The following is a 16,571-nucleotide window of genomic DNA, read 5'->3' on the forward strand; positions in this document are numbered from 1 at the left end:
TGATGACATGGGGCGGCCATCTTATGATGTGGGGGCAGCCATCTTGTGATGATGTGGGGGCAGCCATCTTGTGATGACATGGGGGCAGCCATCTTGTGAGGGCATGAGGGTCAATTTGCATATTATCTCTTTATTATATAGGATTAATGTTTCCAAATTATACTGTTTAATTAAATGACATTAATTTAGTCACATCTATAGGACTAGGCATCATATAGGTAACTAGGACAATGATCTGATAAAAGTTCAAATACCCAACTCACTAAGTGCATAAATGATAGTTTTGATGACTTAATATGGGATGGCATCATTTCCTTGTAATATATATTTATTAATATGTATAATATATATATTTATACATACATGTGTGTATATATATATATATATATATATATATATATATATATATATATATTTTGTTACTTCTCACCTGAGGATATGTTGTTTTCTCTATTGATTTTTAGAGAGAATGTAAGGGAGGGGGAGAGACAGAAAGAAACATTGATGTGAGAGAGACACAATGATTAGTTGCCTTCCACAAGTGCCCCGACCAGGGCCAGGGATCAAGCCTACAACCAAGGTACATGCCCTTGACCACAATCAAACCTAAGACCCTTCAGTCTGCAGACCAAAGCTCTAACTACTGAACAAAACTGGTTAGGGCAATATTTTTTAAATTAGTACAAAATTTGTGCTTGTTTATGTAAAAAAGCATGAAAATGAGAATTTATTTAATGATATATATTTAATCAACCCATGATGGTTTCCTAATGAGAAAGAGATGTAAATAATACCTGGAGATATTCCGTATAAAAATCATTTAGATTTGTTTTAGAATGTCTTTTTTGTACTAGGTTATTAGAGTGTCTGAAGTTCTAGGAATTAACTTCCCTGAAATCCAAGTAATGAGACAATTGCTATAAGTTCCTGACTCATGAAAAATAAGAAAGAGTTCTGATACCTATTTGTGCTTAGTGCTCCTTTTATTCTTCACAACAGTGAGATTAGGCAATGCATAGTTTCTCAATTTAACATGAACAATCTGGCTCTAAACAGAGCCAACTTCTTAATATTCAAAGTAATTCTCTCAAGTTTGTCTAAGTAAAAATAGAAGAAAGCACTTATGTCAACAAAGCAAATGAAAGAACAACTAGCTGTGATCAAACTTGAAAGCCTTCAACCTTCAGTACAATCAAGCATTGATTCTCACTAGGAAAGTGCTCATTGTTCTTCAGAGGGAAAAACAGAGTCATTATATTTTAGTTTATCAACAATAGAAACATTTTTTCAGAGCCACTTATAACACAAACTGACATATATTACCCTCTTATATAGATGAAGTCAACTATGTAGTAATAACTCATGTAACTTAGCATTACATAATCTCTTATCAGGGCTTTTTCAATCTAATTAGCTGGTTGCTGGTAGAAAGGGGCCAGTAGGCATAGGCAGAAAAAGCTGAGCTCACTCTTTCCCTTATCCTTGCTCCACCTCCATCCTCAGCCAAATTGTGTTGAACCTATTTTGTGTTCTAATGTCTGTCTATTCGGGATTTCCCTTCAGGGAAACACTTGCTGCCCACCTGCAGGGAGTGAGGTCAGCAGATAGCATCCAACTGTCAGCTCCTTCAAGGTCAGCCTCTCAAGATCTGGGTGGGAAATTTCCATGTCAACTACAATAACACATAACAACCAAATGACATTTACCTCAGCAATACAAGGTTGGCTCAACATTCAAACAAATTAGTGTAATTTTCTACATTAACAGAGCAAAGGAGAAAAATGATCATCTCGATAAATACAAAAAAAAACCACCATTAGACAAACTTCAAAATTTACTCATGATGAAAACTCTCAGAAAACTAGGACTTGAAAAAATTTTCCTCACTGATAAAGGGCATCTGTGAAAAATCTACAGTTAACATTATACTTAATAGTGAAAGTCAAAATATTTTTCTCCTAACATCAAGAACACAAACAAAGGCTTCTATTTTTATCACTTTTTTTGAAAATAGTAGTGGCGTATGTAGCCAGTGCACTAAGTCAAGAAAAGAAGTATGCAGTATAAAAACTGGGAATCACAGACGACATTACTTAGCATCTTATGAAAGGAAAATTTAACAGCTCTCAAACTATTTGCCTAGGGCAGTAGTCAGCAAATTCATTAGTCAACAGAGCCAAATATCAACAGTACAACGATTGAAATTTCTTTTGAGAGCCAAATTTTTTTAACTTAAACTTCTTCTAACGCCACTTCTTCAAAATAGACTCGCCCAGGCCGTGGTATTTTGTGGAAGAGCCACACTCAAGGGGCCAAAGAGCCGCATGTGGCTCGCGAGCTGCAGTTTGCCGACCACGGGCCTAGGGAATAAAAAATTGGTAAGAAAAAGAATGTTTAAAATATATTCTCTCCAAGTTATAGGTTTACATGAGTTTACCTTTCTTTGATTCTGCATGGCTTTGATCTGATTTGTTTGCAGAAATGCAGGTATTCACATTAAGTTTATTTTCTTCTCTGACCCAGTCCCACTTTCTCATTCACATTCACTTCTGACCTCCATTGAGTCTTAATGAGACAGTATTTCTGTGTCAACTGCTTCCTTATCCAACTTTCACATCTTGCCCAGAATGTTTATCTTTATTATCCATCTCACATACATTTTTCTATAGTTTTCCTTGCTGAAGTTTGCAGCCCAGATACTTTATCCTATCTAATAAAAGAGTAATATGCAAATTAGCCATCACTCCAACACACAAGATGGCTGCCCCCATGTGGTCAAAGATGGATGCCCCCATGTGGACACAAGATGGCCACCACAAGATGGCCAGCAGGGGAGGGCAGTTGGGAGGGACCAGGTCTGCAAGGGAGGGCAGTTGGGCGCAATCAAGCCTGCAGGGGAGGGCAGTTAGGGGTGACCAAGCTGGCAGAGGAGGGAAGTTGGGGGCGACCAGGCCTGCAGGGAAGAGCAGTTGGGGGGGGGACCAGGCCTGCAGGGGAGGGCAGTTAGGGGTGACCAGGTCTGCAGGGGAGGGCAGTTAGGGATGACCAGGCCTGTAGGGGAGGGCAGTTAGGGGCAATCAAGCTGGCAGGGGACCAGTTAGGCATCAATCAGGCTGGCAGGGGAGTGGTTAGGCATCAATCAGGCTGGCAGGCAGAAGCAGTTAGGGGCAATCAGGAAGGCAGGCAGGTGAGTAGTTGGGAGACAGCAGTCCTGGATTGTGAGAGGGATGTCCCTTGAGGGGTCCCAGATTGGAGAGGGTGCAGGCTGGGCTGAGGGACACACCCCACCCCCCGTGTACAAATTTCGTGCACCGGGCCTCTAGTAATAAAATCAGTTGATAAATGAAGTGTTTAGGATTTAGAGGACATATTCTTCATGGTCTTAGATCTCTTAAGGTTGTGCCCTTAGAAGACTAAAGAAGCAAGATTCTAAGGCAGCCACGGGCAAACTACGGCCCGCGGGCTGGATCCGGCCCGTTCGGCTGTTCTATCCGGCCCGTGGAGCCGAAAGAGCAGAGGGTTCTCTTGCTCTCCCCTCCGCTCCTTTACTTTGAATTTATATTAGTTCACACAAACACTCCATCCATGCTTTTGTTCTGGCCCTCCGGTCCAGTTTAAGAACCCATTGTGGCCCTCGAGTCAAAAAGTTTGCCCACCCCTGTTCTAAGGCCTCAAAACTATCAACCTTTGATTATTTGGGCCTCTCTAATAATTTCGCAATGATTGCATAAACCCCAGAAATCTTTAAGCCATCTTGAGCCAAGTATCTTATCTTACTATGACAGATTTTTATCCTGCTTTATGTACATTCCATACCTATATGCATAAATATTTCTCCACCTCAAAGTTAGAAAGCAGCCTATAAGAGGTTGAAGTTTTAGGTCGGTCACCATCTCTGCATCTCTTTTTTCATGGCTTCAGAGCTGTGTCTCAGCTTAACTTATGTGTTCTACATATTATAACCAACTTCAGAGATGCAACAAGTATGCATTAGATCTCATAAACTAGAGCCCCACAGGCCAACTTCAACTCACTGTTTACTTTTGTAAATAAAGCGTTATTGAAACATAGCTTGCTTTCTCTGGCAGAGTTGAATAGTTGTGACAGAGACATATGGCCCTCAAAGCTGACAGTATTTACTCCCTGAGACCCTTGGCCAAATGTTTTCCAACCCTGTGCTAGACAGGCTCTCAACTCTGTCCCTACAGAAGAAAGCTGCTGGGTTGTGCAGCTATTATTCCATTCAACCAACATTAATTGAAGGCCCACTAAGTGCTAGGTGAAGTGTAATTTGGAAACCACCTTGGCACATGTAGTTTGGCAGATATATTCCATACTTAAACCCCAGACTTCTTTTTCTACATCCTGATGAGGTGCACTTCACTGCCCCCACATGGAGTTTGCTTGACAACCAAAATCCAGACCCCTTTTTTGATTTGTGTATTTACATTTAAGGAATGTGTTTGAGCTGTGGCTAAATCTTCCAGTCTGCTGGCTCATCACCCCTGACTTTTTAGCTAGGTGCTAAGATTTGGAGACAAGGATGAGGAGAGCAATTATCCATAAACCCCATGCCTTTATGGTTATAGGAAATAGAGTCTCTGATACATTTGGAAATTGATGTCCAGTTTACAATGTTTCTTTGCAAATTTTTTGTTACCATGGTTAAAAATACCCAAATCATTACTTTATTTTTGACAATAAATTCCTAAGAGGTGAACTGTGTAAATCCAGAAAATGTTGGAGAACTCCCGTTTGGCCATCGGGAGCTCATAGTGAATGAGACTCAAGTGTTGGTATTTCCAAAGACAACTCTGCACTTTAGAAAACATGTGGATTAATCCTGCCTGAGGGGAAAGAATTCACATCACAGACTGGGCCACAGTGGCTGATGATGTACCAGGTCCTGAGAATTCTTTCTCTGCAGTGTCTCTCTTACTGGCTTCTTCCTTTCCCTCCCATTTCGTCTCAGCTCCCTTTGGCCTTCACCTGCTCTCCTCTGATTCAGGGAAACAGAAGTTCACTGGTCTGCAGCTTCTGTGCTCACACTACTGCCTAGCTCATGTGCAAACCACAGCGAGGTGGAGGCAAGGCCAGTCTCTGGTCCTCAGTGCAATGCTCTTTCCCTGAGCCCCCTGGCTGCCTTTCACGGGAATGTGCCAATGGTTTCGTCTACCACTCGCTTTTACGTGTTTTACAGGCTAGCCGAAGCCCAGTTTATCAGCTGACGCTTTCTAGATTTGGGTATTTACATTTAAGGATCGTAACAATATGATGCTCTGTCTCTACCTTTATAGAAAGTGATAGGAAATGGCTGGTTTCTGCTGATTGCTCCCTTACTTAGAAAAGAAGCCAGTTTGTATCTATGTTCTTACTCATAAAGTAATCCTGCAGAATTTTGGATTCTCTCCTAGATCTCCAATTCACCAGCTCATGGCTGGTAGATATGGCATGGGCATGGTGGTATATGCCATCAGCCTTGTATTATATTATCCTGAGTCCCACACACCAGGGGCATGGCTGGATGATACAGTCATGCCAGTCCTGACCATGTAGCCCTCACACAGTGATGGCACTTTAAAACACCCAAAGACAGAGTATAGGACTCTAGGGCTGAAGTCACTCAGAGTCATTATGAGGAATAAGAGAAGAATAAAAATGACGAGAGAAAGATAGTACTCTGTACAATCCTGCTTAGGGCTTAAGAGATAGGCTTAGCAGCCAGGCACATGTGGATCTGAATCCCACCACTTCCAGCTGTGAGTCCTTGGTCATCTGCTTAATCTCCCCTTGCCTTGGGTTTCCTCATCTGTGGGACCTGGGTGATCTCTCCCACCCAGAAGGTTTAGAAGGATCAAATCAGGTATTGACCATGTAAAGTACTTGCACAGTATCAAATCAAAATACTTTGATTTTTTTTTAAGGGTAGAAAATTTTGGAGAAAGGCTGTGAGGAAGTAGAGGGAAGGCACACACAGCCTACTAGCCTTCTACAGTATAGGATACATATTTACCCTGAACAATAGTGGTAAATCAAATCTCACCGAGCCAGGGCATCCCGGTGACACTGATGGAAGTGTTTTCCATTTCCCTATGCCGTGCTCAGAGCAACCACCCACATGAGTCATTTCCCTGGCCCATGACCGCGGACAGCGGGGCACAGTATGAAAATTAATGAGCCATTTGTTTCCACCATGCCTGAAGGGTTAGCCACAAAATAGTCATTGACCCCAGAAACATTTTTTTTCCTACCGCAAATTAGCAGTAATTAATTCATGACTCCATATAAGCTTTCACTAATATTTCATATATTATCTTTTATTCAAGCAGCAGAGAGTATGAATTATAATATTTGGGTTTATAAATTAATGTTAATCGTTATTATAATGTTAAAATTATAATAATGCTAGTATATAATGTTAATAATTATAACATTAATACTAATTATGTTAATTTCTATTACAGTAGTTATAATTAATAATTTCATAAGTTAATGGGGGAATATCATCTAATTTTTGGCAAGCAAAGTTTTATGTTTAATTTATGATTTTGGTTGTGTTTGTCATTGTTAATGTACTAACTAGTATGTCAATTAAATGTTCTCATTTTATAGTATGTGAATTATTGTAGAATCCTGAGAGTATGGACTCTTCTTTTAGAATGAATCATTATATCTAATGAGATACTTTTTAAATCTAAAAATATGTTTCTTTCCTTTCTTAGTGAAGACTGTCAGCCATGTCAGGGAAGATTATTTTATAACATAAACAAATAATAACTCTGGCCTTTGTGGTCCAGTTGGTTGGGTGTCTTCCTGTGCACCAAAAGGTTGCTGGTTTGATTCCAGGTCAAGGCACATGCCTGGTTTGCAGGCTCGATCCCCAGTGGGGGGCATGCAATTGATGTTATGCTCTCACATCGATGTTTCTCTCTTCTCCCTTCCTCTCTCAATAAAAATCAATAAACTATTCTTTAAAAAGAAAAGAATAATAATAACTTTAAAAGGATGAAACCCAAACTCCAAGCCTGGGTATTTAGATGAATGGCTGAGTTCATCTAAATGATTACTCATCATTTGAGTAATAACCACCAGATTGTGTTTGAGAAGTTTAGGAGTTCAAATATCACACAAAGGAATTTTCAGATCAGTTTCTTTCAAATAGCAATTTGGAGTACTAGGCCTGCCCAGGATTAATTTACAAATCTCAAAGGCACAGATCCAGTTTGTGGCCTACCCAGTCTGATAGCCAAGTCCTCTCCAGAAATATTTTAAAAGTCAATCCATTAAGTATAAACCCAAACACATTGGAATTTTAAGGGTTTTTTTATGGGGATAGAACAGTTGGAGGAAATTTCTTCAAAACCACAAAATGTGTCCATGAATGTTGGGAAAGAATGGCCAATTGCTGTAGATGAGATCCCCCTGGTAAGGCAGTACCACCCAGGAAGGCTGTGCAGACAACATGGAAAATCAAGACAGAAACCACAGTCCACAATCAAGCGTTAACTCTTCAGAGAAAATATCACAACCAATGAAGGTAGCCCTTTGAATTTCTTCTGTATGAAGATGGGAGAAGCCAATTCAAATGCCTGGCCCTAGATCACCAGTGTCCCTGCTCTGTAAAGAATGCATGTTATGCCCTAGCTGGTTCGACTCAGTGGATAGAGTGTTGGCCTGCGGGTCAAAAGGTCCCGGGTTCGATTCCAGTCAAGGGCACGTACCTCGGTTGCAGGCTCTTCCCAGGCCAGGCTCTGGTCAGGGCTCATGCTGGAGGCAACTAATTGATGTGTTTCTCTCACATCGATGTTTCTCTCTGTCTTTCCCTCTCTCTTTTTCACTCTCCCTAAAAATCAATGGAAAAATATCCGCAAGCGAGGATTAACAAAAAATAAATAAATAAAAAGAATGTACGTTACCACTGAGACTCTACCAAGTTTCCGTTAATAAGAACATTTGACACAATTTTGCTATGTATTTATTCCCTTTTCTTGTCTCTGCTCATAGGGGTCAAGCAACCACCAAAGCCATCGGGCGCTGGTAGAAATGTGTCTATGGACTCTACCCACTTCACAAAAAAACCAGGTGAGGGATAGGATGCTGACTCCCTTACTCAGCTCTGTGCTGGACCGGAGGCAGTAACTGCAGTATCATTTGTTGCAGCAAAAGCAGCAGTGTCCTCGCGGCCCCCAAAGCATCAGAGCCATGCTAGCAGTACGTGGGGATTACTAGGAAAGCATTCAAACATCTGATCTTTGGGAGAATGAAAATGCTCTGTGTACAGATTAAACATTAATAAGAACCTCTAATGGGTACCAATTGAATAATTACTTTGTATAATGTTCTGAAGGGCCGTAATGCACAAATGCTGGTGAGTCACTGTGGGTTCTAGTCTTCCTCATGTTCAAGTTTTGCTCTGTGTCATTTATTACAATATCCTTTTGCCTGAAATGATTTATGTTTCTAATTTACGACTATGCTCTACATTTTAGGCCAAAATTATGTAGCTGGTGACTTGGAAAATCTTGGCATTGAATAAGAACTCTGTGCTTTTTGAAAGGATACTGTGAAACCTACTCTGGTGTATTAATGTCGGGGCTACAGATCTAAATTCTGTCAGCACTGCTCGCTCCCCGCACACATGCACGCACATGCACACATACTTTTTGGTCTCCTAAGAAGAACTTAAAGACACAGGACATTTTCCTGGATTGTCAGTTGTACATGAAGTTTTTTTAAAAAAATTTTAATAAGTTTTTTTTATTGATTTAAGAGAGAGGGAGAGAGACATAGAAACATCAGTGATGAGAGAGAATCATCAATGGGCTGCCTCCTGCACACCCCCTACTGGGGATCAAGCCCACAAACCAGGCACGTGCCCTGATCAGGAATCGAACTGTGACCTCCTGGTTCACTGAGCCACACCGGACTGTATATGAAGATTTTTAAACCAACATATATTATGCAAAGAAAGCTATAACATAGACTTAAAAGAAAATTTGGGTTAAGGTAGACTGCTCCAGGCACCCCTAGCCTTACCAGCCTTAGTGCGAAGTAGACACCTTATGCAATTTTTCAATGTTGCCTCTTCCCTCCATCCTTTAGGTAAACCATTTACAACAATGTATCCTTCCTCTGGGCTGGCAGCTTTGTACCAGGGCTTGTGGGCGGATGAGCAGAGTGGGTGTTAAACTTCGGTTCCCACTTACACACCTCTGCCAGCTGCCCTTGTGCACTGCACAACCACTGACAATGACCCTGCTCTCTATGGGTCTCCAGCTTCTGCCATCGGGCTCCTTGGCTGTAATGGTTTAAGTTCTGAAAGTGTTGGTTTAATTATAATTACATCATAGAGTTTGGGGGTGAGGTGGATCACCCACTAATGGAGAAATTATACACTTTAACAATTTAAAGCTAAAACGGTACAAGAATTGTAATCTCAAAATCAAAGGCAATTGCAGATAATGAAACTCAAAAATGCTATTGCTGAGACTATGTGGGAAACTAAAGATGTTAAATTCAATACATCTACACAGTCTTTCAAAAGGCAGGTATACCTATACATGTTTATCTATAACCAGAGGATGTTTTTATATACTAATGTGCTTCATTATTCCTGAGTACATTACAATCATTACTTTAGAAAAATATCAGAAATTACTTAGCACTTTTCTATAGAATATATGCCATTCAGTTACTACTTATCAAACGTTATAATTTTTTAAAACCTGTGATTTTTATAGAGTGAATCCTTATGACAACTTTATCTGTCATATAATCTCTTAGCCACAATTCCAGGCACTCGCCGCCCACCCTTGCCACCTAGACCTACACCCCCTCGAAGAAAACCATTGCCACCAAATAATGTCACTGGAAAGCCAGGAAGTGCAGGTATGTCAGTCATATGCATTTCCTTCTCCCTCCATGACTTCAGTTGTACTAGCCAACCACAGCCCTCCTTGGTATACTAGCCCAGGCAACGGACAAGCCCTTGGTGTGTGTGATGGTGCCTGGGTTGGCCCTAAAGACCAGACACAGCTTTGAGGACTCATATCCTGATTCTGAGTGGGTGGGTTGAAAGAAACCATCATTGAGCATCCCAGCCAATGTGTCTGCTTGGAGCCAAGACAGAAGCTGACTCGGGCCCTTCCTGGAGTGGATTATTTGGGTCAAAATGTTAAATGTTGCCAACCCACCAGGGGTAATAGAAAATGTGAGGCCCTGTCATCAGCTTATCATTCTATCTTCTGAAATGAAATCCCACACATCTTGTTGAAAGCTCCCCTGTCCACTAGCCTTTATGCTGGCTCCAGTGCTAGGTAGTGGAGGAAAGATTAGGGACTAAAATATCAGCGGCTCTAGGCTGAGGCACACGGCAGGGATATAATTTAGAAGTCAAGCTGCCTCTCACCTCTATGCCTTCGCATGTGTTATCTCCTTCCCATGGAAGGACCCCTCCAAGTCAGCTGGGATGCTCACACTTCACTCTTTTCTTAAAGAGGAGCCTTTTCTAACTCCCCAAAGTAGTCTTAGCATTGCTTCTCTGTTCTACTTGTCCTTGATACACACCTCTGTCAGAGAAAAGATCAAATTGTTTTATATCTGTTTGTTTATGCACTTGTCTTCCCCTACTAGACCAGGAGTTCTGTGGGAACAGAGTCCTTAGCACATTTTCTCTGAATTCCCAGAACCAAATCTGGTGTGTGGCACCTAGAGGATATTTGATAAATTCTCGCTGACTGAATAAATGGATGGAATTAATAATTAGTGAAAATTGACCTGGATCAGAGCAAAGCTTTACCTCATTTCTCTTTGACTAGACTTGCCAGCAAATCACAGCACGTTCCCCACCTCTCCTGCCTCTTTCCACCATCTCTACTTCCTAAATATTTTCTAGGTGGAATCAGGATAAAAATGTTAGACAGCTGTGAATGATGAAAGGGTGAGGGGTTTACATGAAGGGGAATAGATGCCACTCTTTTCCCAGGACAAAGGTAGGGCGTGGTGATAGCGAAGCTCTTCTGCTGTATCCCGTGCACAGTGGCCTCTCGATCATTTTCCCATGTGCTGAAGGAGAGCTCAGCTCCTCACGCACGTTTTGGAGCCTTCCTGAGTCAAGGCCCAGAGGCATGGCTGCAGTGAGGACATCTGGTTCTCCTCAGTAATTGTAACCTGGGGTCAAATTGGATGAGTCAGACTGAAAGTGATGCCTGAGTGTCCCCCATAGAAAGCTTGGAAACCCACCTGAAGAAGAACCACAAACACATTCCATTTCTGAGATTAACTCTGGTTTCCCACCTCATCCCCCTCGTACTATCCACCTCTCACTCAAAGGAAATGGCTACCTGGAGGAGCCAAACACAAGAAGGGCAGTTGTACAATTTTGGCCTGATTACAGAAAGTGCATCCTGAATTCAGGAGTCAGCAAACTGTTCTGGGTGCCTGCGAGCACCGTCCGAGGCTACCGTGTAGATCCTCCACTTGCCCCTATGTCCAGAGCTGCCGAGGCCTCAGAGTCCCCCTCCACTTGCCAAAGTAAAAGTGCAGGCTGCATGCAACTTCTGTTGGCTTTTGCACACCCTCTCACTGTGGCCCGGTCCCACCATGACCAGGAGGATGCGTCTGCTGAGGTTGCTCCAGCAGCCCGTCTGAGGGACTCGTCCATGGTTTCATGCTGGGCCATGATGTTTGGGTCAGTGCTGTGCCCTTGACTCTTTATTGTCTGAGAATGATCCCTTTTCCCAGGAGGACTGTAAAATCCAATCTAGCCCTCAACCTACTCTAAACACCCAGATTGGACTAGACCTGGGGATGAATCTGGTTTGGGAGACTTAGTGTTTTTAGTTGGGGAGACACTGGACTATAGTATTACTGTTCTGGCTACTAGGCCAGAATCACAGATGTTACCTTCAAAAGCATTTGCTTCTTCTTCAGCCGTCTCCCATGCCTGCCAGTTAACCTCCCAATCAGGCTATGCCATCTCCTTGACATCCCTCATGTCTAATTCCTTCCATCCAGCCTTGCTGTTTCTGCTGCAGTTCACCTCGCCTGCCCCTGCCTACACAACTGCTTTTGTCTCCTCTCTTCTCTCTCTGCCACCAGCCTTGCAGCCTAACTATTCATCCTCTTCTCATCTGATCTGGTTGTTCCCCTGTTGAAAGTCTTTCAGTGGCTCCTTGCTGCCTAAAAATACTGTGCAGATCCGTGGTGCATGGCTCTTCATGATCTGCCTTCCCTGCCCTCCACTCTCCGTTCTCACGGCCCCCAGCAGCACTGTGGGCTCTCACCCTTCAAATTAAAAATACCGAATGGTTACATGCTTCCATGACTCGGTTCTTCTTGCAACCTCTGATTCAAATACAGCTTTCATGCCTACCCACTGATCTCTTCTTTATTGTCACATCCTCTGTGAAGGCATTTTTACCTCCCTCCCCCTCCACAAAACCCTTCACCGTTCCTCGTAGATATTACTATTCCTTCCCCTTGCCCTCTCTGTGACTTTAGCCACTTCTTTCACAATATCAGTAATGATTCAGTATATTTGGCTCACACGTCTCTCTTGATGAAGGATACCAGGTCTTTTCTCTCCAAAACTGGCATATAGTGCCAAGCTACATGGTAAGTGCCTAATATATATGCATTGGATAAATAAATGGGAAACTGGGCTCTTCTAAAGCCTGACCGCTTTGGCTCTACATTTCAGGGATCATTTCATCAGGCCTAGGAACTTCCCCACCCCTGAGGGCAACACTCAGGCCTACTGGACCCACCTCAGAGAGAACAGAGACAGACAAAAAGGAACCAACAGCTCCTGCCTCAGGAGAAGATCTTGGTTAGTATGTCAGTCACATCCTACTGGAGACTAGCTACAAAATACTCAAGTATTTCAAATTAGAGGGGAAAGAGTCTCAGCTCTGGATCATCTTTGTTACTTAACTTTATGATCAATATGATTCTTTTTAGTTTTAACATAATACTTATTTTTAATGCTTTGGCATAGAATATGCTCCTTCCCTTCATAAACATAGAGGAAAGTACCTAAATTTTTTAGGAAAGTCTTCCTGAGAAATATATATTTCCCAGTGCTTCTTACTAAATCACATCATTATAATTACATATGCCTTATTTTATTAATAAGCATTAGCTACTTGGTTGTAAACTTTAAGCTTTATTTATTACACTGTAGAATGCCTAAAGCAGGACACAATTAAAGACCTTTTATTGCAGTTGATGTGAATAATTAAAAAAAATGAAAATCAAAGTTGTGAACAATTGACTAGGAGGCATATTAAATATTTATAGTCTTTACTACTTTTTATTGTATTGTGAAGCTTTATCTTTTGCCAAAATTGTTTATTATACTCCATTCTCAGGTGATATAACTGACTTTAGCTCAAGTCCAACAAGAGAAACTGATCCTCTTGGGAAACCCAGATTCAAAGGTATGTCTGGCTTCAAATCTTAATTTTGACAAGGCTGATTGGTGGGTATATCAGTCAGAAGTTGCTGTGTAATAAACAACCACAACATCTTAGTGGCATACCATAATAAGGAATTACTTCTCATATGTGTACAAGTCAGCTTTATGATGATATTAACAAATGGGGTCAGTTGCTCTAGGATGTTCTTGGTTGGGTGGTTCTGCTGGGCCCCTTGTGGGTTGGGATGGGCTTCTCCTCATCTGTTCATTCTAGGATGAAGGACCAACAGTGACCCCAAAGAACCCATTCTCAGGACTATACAAAGTCAAGAGAGGGGGAATCCAAATACACCATCATATTTTAAGCTCCTTCTTGTGTTATACCTGCCAATATCTATTGACCAAAGAAAGTCACATAGCAATGCTCAAATCAACTATTTCAGAAGTATACTCCTTTCATGGATATAGAGAGTATTTTTGAACAGTAATCTTATCTAACACAGGAGAGATGTAATATGATACAGAGCCCAGTATTTCCTTTTGTAATATTTTGTTCTGAAGTAAATAACTTGATAACTTTTTACATATGTATATACCATGAAGCCACCATCACAATCAAGACAATGAATACCACTTACAAAAGTTTATAATCCCTCTCACTCCTCCCACCCAACCTCTAGCCCCTAGGTAACAGCAAATCTGCTATACTATAGGTTAGTATGCATTTTGTGGAATTTTATATCAATGGCTGAACTCTTTTTTTTTTAATCTGGTTTCTTTCACTCAGCATAATTATTTATCCATGTTGCTGCTTTTATTAATATCCCTTTTTATTACTGCCTAGTATTATATTGTATTCTATATAATAAAACCCTAATATGCAAATTGACCGAATGGGGGAATGACCAGCGGAATGACCAGTGTCTATGATGCACACTGACCACCAGGGGGCATACGCTCAACACAGGAGCTGCGTTGAGCATCTGTCCCCCTCCCCCCGCAGAGGGAGGCGACCGACGGTAGTGATTGGGGGGGCAGGGCCGGTCAGCCAAGGTGACTGCCAGTGGGGGCTCCCCCAATAACCCCACCTGCCGATTGCCTCACAGATGGCGCCGATCACCAGCCAGGCCTAAGGACCCTACCCTATGTATTGGGAACAGTCTCTTAGATTTAAAAATTAAAACCTGGCAAGGCTGCTCTAACACTGAAAAACAGTATGATGCAGCAATGATATGCATGGACTCTGGCTTGCACATTTTGTGGTCAGCCCTGATTCTGACACTTATAACTGTGTGACAAAGCCAATTACTTAATTTCTCTCTGCTTTAGTTTTTCTACCCATAAGATGGGGAAAATGGTACTACTGCCTCAGAAGGTTCGTGTTATGTACTACTTTTTATAATCAGGGCAAAAATAAAGGAGCTGCCCATACATCAGCAAGATGCCTTTCACCTGTATGAGAAGTATGGTCACTGGTGCATGCAGTGTCCCAGATTGCAAGAGGGATGTCCGACTGCTGGTTTAGGCCTGACATCCCCCGAGGGGTCCTGGATTGTGAGAGGACACAGGCCGGGCTGAGGGACCCCCTCCCCCAATGAAAGAATTTGTAGATATATAATAATTTAATTAATCCTATTCATGGCATTTGGGTTGTCTCTAATTTTTTTTTATATTACCATTAAAGGTGCTATGACCATTCATGTTTGTGTAGACATACATTTTCATTCCTTTTGGACAAATTCCTATAAGAGGAATGGCTAGATTATATGTACATGTATATTTAAAATTTTAAGAAACTGCCAGTTTGCCACAGTAGTTGTATTATTTTACCATTTTGTCAGCAGCATATGAAAGTTCCAGTTTCCCCAGGTCTTTGCCAACATTTAGTGTGGTAGATCTTTTTCACTGCAGCCATTTCAATGGTGTGTATTAGTATCTGATTGTGATTTCACTTTGCATACCCCTAATGACTAAGAATGACAAACATCTTTTCATGTCCTTATCTTCCATCTGCATATCTTTTTTGGTGTGTCTGTTCAAAATGTCTGTCCATTTTTTCTTATGGAGTTGCTTATTTTATTAGAATTGAGTTTGGGGAATCTTTATATTTGTCTGACACATGCTTTGCAATATTTTCTCCCAGCATGTGGCTTCTCTTTTAATTTTAATGAAGCTTGGTTTATAAATTTGCTTTTTTATAGATTGTATTTTTGGTATTGTCTTTGAGAAATCATGAACTAATCAGAGATCATAAAGACCTCCTCTGTTTACTTCCAGAAGTTTTCTAGTTTTACATTTAGGTTCTATGACCATATTGAATAAAATTTTATATGTGACACAAGCTAATTTTCTTGTTTATGGAGACTTAATTTTTCTGGCATCATTTGTTAGAAAAAAAATCTATTCTTTCTCCATTGAATTTTATAGTACCTTTGTCAAAAATCAATATATATATATATATATATATATATATATATATATATATATATATATATATATATCTGTTTTGGGATTCTCTATTTTATTCCAGTGATCTGCTTACCTTTACACCAATACCACAGTGTCTGGATTCCTGTGGGTTTACAATAAGTGCCTCAATCAGGTTGCATTAGTTCTCTAATGTTGTTCTTACTTTTCAAAGTTGTGCTGGTTATTCTGGGAACTTTGGGTTTCTATCTGAATTTTAGAAACAGGCTGGTGTGATTCAATGGTTACAGTGTTGGCCCAAGCACCAAAGGTTATCAGGTTCCATTCCCAGTCAAGGGCATGTACATGGGTTGCAGGTTCAAATCCCTCGCCCTGGTCAGAGCTCATGTAGAAGGCAACCAATCAATGTGTCTCTTTCATAATGATCTTTCTCTTTCTCTCTTCCTCTCTCTATCTCTCTCCATCTCCCTTCCTCCCTTCCACTCTCTCTAAAAAAAGGCAATGGAAAAAATATCCTCTGGTGAGAATTTGTTTAAAAATAGCCTGCTTAAGTTTCTATTAGAATTGGGAAAAATTGACAGCTGTACAATATTAAGTCTTCCTGCCTATGAACATGGTATATTTCACCAATTACTTAGGTCTTCTTCAGTTTCTCTCACCAATGTTTTATATTTTTCTTTTTTTAAAATATACTTTTATTTATTCCAGAGAGGAAGAGGGAGAGAGA

General features: G+C 41.0%; 1 protein-coding gene across 10 annotated transcripts in view; it reads left to right on the top strand.

The window, feature by feature from the left end:
• Positions 1 to 16,571, top strand: part of ABI3BP (ABI family member 3 binding protein) — a 265,345-nt gene that overhangs the window by 213,700 nt on the left and 35,074 nt on the right. For all 10 annotated transcript variants that reach the window (XM_080656581.1, XM_080656584.1, XM_080656576.1 and 7 more), the window contains 4 exons: positions 8,005 to 8,082; positions 9,784 to 9,888; positions 12,701 to 12,829; positions 13,371 to 13,439. In XM_080656581.1, coding sequence (XP_080512707.1) covers positions 8,005 to 8,082; positions 9,784 to 9,888; positions 12,701 to 12,829; positions 13,371 to 13,439 — 381 coding nt within the window. The remainder of the gene's footprint in view (positions 1 to 8,004; positions 8,083 to 9,783; positions 9,889 to 12,700; positions 12,830 to 13,370; positions 13,440 to 16,571) is intronic.

The sequence above is a fragment of the Plecotus auritus genome (genome assembly GCF_963455305.1).
Source record: "Plecotus auritus genome assembly, chromosome: 2".
Classification (NCBI taxonomy): Eukaryota; Metazoa; Chordata; class Mammalia; order Chiroptera; family Vespertilionidae; genus Plecotus; species Plecotus auritus.